Source organism: Sitodiplosis mosellana, unplaced genomic scaffold (assembly GCF_009176505.1).
Source record: "Sitodiplosis mosellana isolate CC-2019 unplaced genomic scaffold, AAFC_SMos_1.0 Smas_scaffold_3, whole genome shotgun sequence".
Taxonomy (NCBI): domain Eukaryota; kingdom Metazoa; phylum Arthropoda; class Insecta; order Diptera; family Cecidomyiidae; genus Sitodiplosis; species Sitodiplosis mosellana.
In genome coordinates, this window is record NW_022595246.1 from 3,830,220 (window position 1) to 3,836,209 (window position 5,990).

Sequence of the window (5,990 nt, forward strand, 5' to 3'; positions counted from 1 at the left end):
ATCGTCTCATCATTTTATCAATCGAGCACACGCGCCTTTGAATCACTGATCAAAAATCACCGATGCAGCTCTTTGAAAAGGTACTTTTCCCGTTTTTACGCTGGTAATTTACCCTGGATATGCTAATCAACAATCTTTTTTTCTCAAATTTATTGCAAAATTAAGTCAACTCAATTGACCACGGGTCAACAAAATGCCAATTGAAAACATGGACTCTCTTCCAATATGCAATCTGATACTCATCAATTGCAAATGACTTACAATGCATTAGAATGCATAAAATTATCGCTATTAATGAAATTACTCATCAATTGGTAGGCGTTAAATGTCATATATGACTTGCGGGTGAAAAACGTGTTATTGGATATGACCTAAAGCCAAAATGAAGTGCAATTAACAATGAAAGCGGTTTATGTTTGAAATTTTCTAAGATGACGGCACAATTGGTTCGGGTTTTCTCAAGATTAAGGGAAAAAGGTATGTGTGATTCAAGTTGGAAAGACTTTTGCGTGACGCGTATTTACCGTCAATCAACGTAAACAAGAGTGAGTTAAAAAAAAAACAATTCAATGTCAACTATTCCAAATCGTAATGGGGACTGGAAAAAAAAATATTGTGACTATTCCAAGTCGGTTGAATGTATTTAAAATTAGATGATCTTTTTCCATTGAGTCGACGAAATAAAAATTGAGTCAGAGGGTAATACGTTTGGGTTTTTTTACGTCTTTTGCAACTTTACGGCAATATACGTACGTCCAACAAAATTCAAGTCGTCGACGCAGGAGCGCGTCTCGATCAAAGTTAGTGTTAAGTAACTTATACACACTTGAGTGTTTTATCCGTGTAGCAAAAACGAGTAATTACGCATTCGGACACACATATGGATGTGTGCGAGCGATATCGGTAGCCAAAATGTGAACAACGAATCGAATTGCGTGATCGAACACATGTAAAAGCAGTGACGCGAAACACACGAACATATCAACACCCGCAGCCACTACGGCAAAGCACAATGAGTGAAAAGTTTTTTTCACTGAAAACACACAATAGCCATACGCACACACATCGCTTGATCCCATACATGGAATATATAGATAGCGATATCGAATATGCCACACACAACACCAACGAATGCGACAGAGAAGGAATGCACAACAAAGCGAAGCAAAGCACACAGCACAGAGAGTGAGAGAGTGAGCGAGCGGTCGAAACACAAGCATACACAAAGCACTGAAACCACTGCTCGAAACCGAATCAAGTGTTTATTTGCGTTTAGTCGATGTTGTGAACACTTCATGTAAACAACAAAATTGTTTGTCTCTCGTCCGAACCGATATGTGCGCCGTTTAAATTTGCTTCTATTTATCTTGCAGTCCAGCAAAACAATATTGTGCAAAGATTTTATCCATGCCGAAAGAGTTTGTGTCTTTGAATGATTTTAATCGCATTTCTTTCTACATTCAAATTTTTTTTTTTTTGATGTGAGTGCTACGTGAAGCTTTCATTTAATAATTTGTGTTGTCTCATTTGATTCAGTTGAATGGATTGTGTTTGTGGACAAATCCACGCATTCAATTGGACATAAATTCGCCAGAAATATGATGATGAATCAGTGTGACAAGTTTTAGCCGCACGCAATAAACTGAACGAATATTTTACGAATGAGGTGCCAAACACTATTGACACACTAGTGCAACTGTTGTGTGATCAAACCGAAACCCGTACGTGTGCTCTTTGTGTATTTTATTTCTTGAACATTACATAAAACCGAAACGAGAAAGAAAAAAATCGCTCAAAAACTATTTCAGTTGAACTTGCACATAAAATTCAAAATAAAAAATTTTTGACGTGAAAAATTCCAAATGTGTGTGTGCACTGTGCATTCGATCCCACTTTGACGCAGTCAATCAATTGAATTCCTGTAGTTTTACAAAAGGTTAAACTCAGCAAACAACATTTATTCATAACATTACGTAAACGTCGATGAATTAGTTTGCCCAATTCCAAGGAACAATACTTGTCATCAGCGGCGTCGCCAGTTAATTAAATCGCATCTTAAAAACAACAGAACAACAAACAAATAAACGAGAAAGAGAGAATTAAATCGAGCGCAAATATTGCAACCGTTGTGCCGTATAAATCAGAACAGAAAATCAATCATACATTTTTTTTTTCTAAAGAAATCGGAAAGCGGAGAGAACGGGGGAAACAGTATTGTTGTTGAATAAATAAAGTGCATTTAAAATCATCGCTGCGCAACGAATTACTACCTTGAAATTGACATGCACAAAAATTTTCCCACCGTTTTTTCTCTTCAACGTTTAATGTCGTGGAAACTCTGAAATTGATGACCATCGAACTTGATTTGATTGAATTGAACGATTTTTTAATCGGAAAATTGTTTTTTCACTGGAAAAAAGAAAAACATTGGAATCGATTTTGGTTTAAAAAGTAGCAACGTGAGTTAAGACGTTTAAAAAAAGACAATCTTCGATTAAAAATAAGTTGACATCCGACTGGAGTGGAAATTCGTCAAAATAGCTCCGAAAAATACATTCCAAATGCATCTGCCAACGGGTCCAACGGCAGTTTATCACCACTTGCCCAGTTCACCACCGCAAGCCGACTGGAATTCCAACATAACACAAAGCAGCAAATCGGCCAGCGCCATTCTGGATTCGCAACAGCATTCGTCGGCCTCGGGAACAACGTCACCACTGGGATCGGCCACATCGTCACAAGATCTCTGGTGGACCGAACGTCTTGTACTCGAAGCTCAACAAGAATTCCCAGGCGAATTAGGTAACTTCACTTAAATATTCGTTCACATTGACCAATTCCAAAAAGGAGGTTTCCTGTTCTGAAGCCAGGACGCTTGAAAACGTTCTTTAAAATCAAAACCACATCCGATGTAAATTTTGAATTAAACGCCTTGCACTTGATTTTTTTTTTCATTCTTTTCTTCTCATTCTGTAATCAAAGTTATCGGATGTTTTGTTTTCGTTGTGAGAAAGACAAGGGCAGTGACGAAAAAAGAAGGGCAGTGAATATTTCCGTTAGATTTTATTGATGGGAATGTTTCAGTTAAATTACACAACGGAGAAAAAAAAACCCAAGCAGCTTCATTGTAATGCAATACTCTTGATGTCCATGAAAGATGGACTTTTCCTTTTCGCCTGCAAAAAACGAACACATCGACACATCAAGTGTGCACAGTATCAATTTCTGCACTTTTTTACAAGTTTTTTTTTATCCCGAAAGAAAAACACCAATAAAAATTATTTTGAAGTTGAGAAAAAAAAATCGGAGATTTCTTCTGCTTGATTGCCATTTTTCGGGTAGTCACGTTGCCGTGCTCGAGTTTCGGTTACTTGATATGTGTTGTGCAGAAAATTATCATTTGCTTGTACCATCATCATGTTCAATCGGCTGGTGTTCACCTTTCGATATTCCAAAGAACATTTGCATTCGCACGCACTTGCAATGTGCACCGTGTCAGACGTGATAATTTAGCTTACTTCTTTTTCTCTCTCATTATTATTATTATCAAATATTGAAATTGATTGCAGTTCGTACTGGTAGCCCATATATTTTGTGCTCGGCTCTGCCAAATCATTGGCGTTCCAATAAAACGCTGCCGGTTGCGTTCAAAGTGGTGGCGTTGTCTGATGTCGGTGATGGCACTATATGCACTATACGCGCCGGAAATGATGACAATTGGTGTGGAGAGCTCCGAAATTGTACAGCAGTGATGAAAAATCAAGTAGCCAAATTCAATGATCTTCGATTTGTTGGCCGTAGCGGTCGAGGTAAGTGATTTTTTTTTCTCAATTATCTTTTTAATCAAACGATTTTCTTGGGAAAGCTCTTAGTTCGCCGTTTTAAAAGTTACATTTGGCATTTTGTATTCAAGTTCAATTGGTGATCGTTGTGAAATAGTTTGTTAAATATTTGGGACTTCCCTGGTGGAATATTTTTCACATTTCTCGACATTAGTGCGATTAATTCGTCATTGTGAACAGATGACTTGGTTCAGACTTTGTACCAGACACGTAATTTTAGCTCCAGTTCCACGGTCGTCAAGGATATTTCGTTCGATTAAATTAAGAATTTTTGATGGAATTCAACGGCAATTGTTTTCTACAGCGAATCGCTCGCTTGTGCTATTGAGATATCAACGCTCGTGTCGTTGATGCTGCGAGGGTGAGTGGATTAGCAGCAAATTACATATTCAAATCGGCTGACGGCTGATGTACACAATGCGTTCGTCGGAGTCGTTATTAGCAACATTATGATTTGACTGTCAATGACAGGCGGTCGAGATCATCACATTCGCCATGACTATCCAATGAACATGTAAATGACTCCGCATCGAGACTCACACCTCTTGCCCAACCGACAGACCATATGCCCCGACGACGACGACGACGACGACAACTACGTCACTCATGCACATGAATTTTCAAATTGAAGTTCACATTTTCAAGGCGAAAAACAACAATGCCACATTCAATTGATATGTAAAACCATCCTGAATTCATCGAAAGTGGAGTAATCTCTGATTTGCAATATTATCGATTTGTGCACATATTTTCCGATTGAATAACTGCACAATTTTAAATGAACTAGACGGTAAATGATTGGTTTCGATTTGACTTGAAGATTATTCTGTTCGAAATGATTTTCCAGCGTTTTGAATTTCTCTCAGGGAGTTCGTGTTCGTGTTTAATTTTTGTTCGAATTTCGTTCAATGGAAAACAATTTCAATTTTTCGTTGATGGAGTTTCTCCGAAAATTTTGGCACAAAATTGACCAAGCTCAATTGTTTTTGAGGGAAAAAAACGTGTTCAAAAAAGAATCTCTAGTCGAATTCAACGAGTCATCTCGATCGAAACATATAATGCCGACATTTATGACACATGACACAAAAAAAGCAATCTGATGAATGCAAATTAATGGAACCATCATCAACATCACGTTCGAAACAAAAGCCGTTTTTCATTTCACTCAGCAGGACAAATGCCAACAGAGTTTTTTTCCGATTTGAGATCAACCGAAAAAAACGGCGTTTTTTTTTCGCACGACAATTTTTAATGAAGTAACATGACTTTGAATGAGCTTCACTTGAAATTTGAATGAGTTTCGGAAAATTCTTGTTTGCTTTCGTTTCTCCTGCCGACAAAAAAGCAAATGTTTTCATTATCATGGAACGTGGGCTAATGCAGTGCCGAGTGAGAATCGGTGAAAATCGATGAAAATTTCAAAAAAATCGGTTTGCTTCGAAATAACTAGTTCAAATGAATGGAGGCAATTTTCATTCACCGGAACCATTTAGCAACAAAAGTGCTATGAGTCGAAAACCACACATACAAACAGGCAAAAACAATTTATTGGTTGTTTGGCGACGATATCAATGTCACTATTAACTAGGGTATGAGTTCAGTCAGAGTAGAGAACGAGTGAATGTGTGTGTGTGTGTGTGTTTTTGATGCCACTGGATGTGCATATTTATATCCGCGCGAGCGGCCAACAGCAGCATCGTGACAGTGGCTATGCATTTTCATTGCTGCTGCTATTTTTTGTTTTTCAATTCGGTTGATGGTCGATTGTTGTCGTTTCACCAGATATTAGTGGAAATCGTTCAACTTCATTATTTATAAAACAGCACATCCGGGGGTGACATTCAAGCCGCATGGCCGCCGAAAAATCGTTTGGTTTGGTTGAAATATGAATTTTTGTAGCGAACAAACCCTCGATTTACTTGGGAATATTGAAAAAAAAAACTACAAATGGAACTCGGCAGCGCGCCTCTTGCCATCAAAATATTTTCAATTTTACCTCTTTTTTTTCCAAACGAAAAACACACATACACACCCAGCGAATGAGAAAAAAAAGTGCGGAGAATTAATGCTAAAAAAACAATGTGCATGTAGGATTGGTGTGCGTTTGATGTGTTTATGATAACGATAATGACTGTATTTTCTCTGCTA

General features: G+C 37.8%; 1 protein-coding gene across 1 annotated transcript in view; it reads left to right on the top strand.

Annotated features, from left to right (window-relative positions):
• The window catches only part of LOC129566186 (protein lozenge), a 27,509-nt gene continuing 21,519 nt past the window's right edge, over window positions 1–5,990 (top strand). Inside the window, exons 1-3 of the mRNA XM_055441894.1 lie at window positions 1–80; window positions 166–2,802; window positions 3,570–3,809. Of these exons, the coding sequence (XP_055297869.1) occupies window positions 2,562–2,802; window positions 3,570–3,809 (481 nt within the window). The 5' untranslated portion in view covers window positions 1–80; window positions 166–2,561. The remainder of the gene's footprint in view (window positions 81–165; window positions 2,803–3,569; window positions 3,810–5,990) is intronic.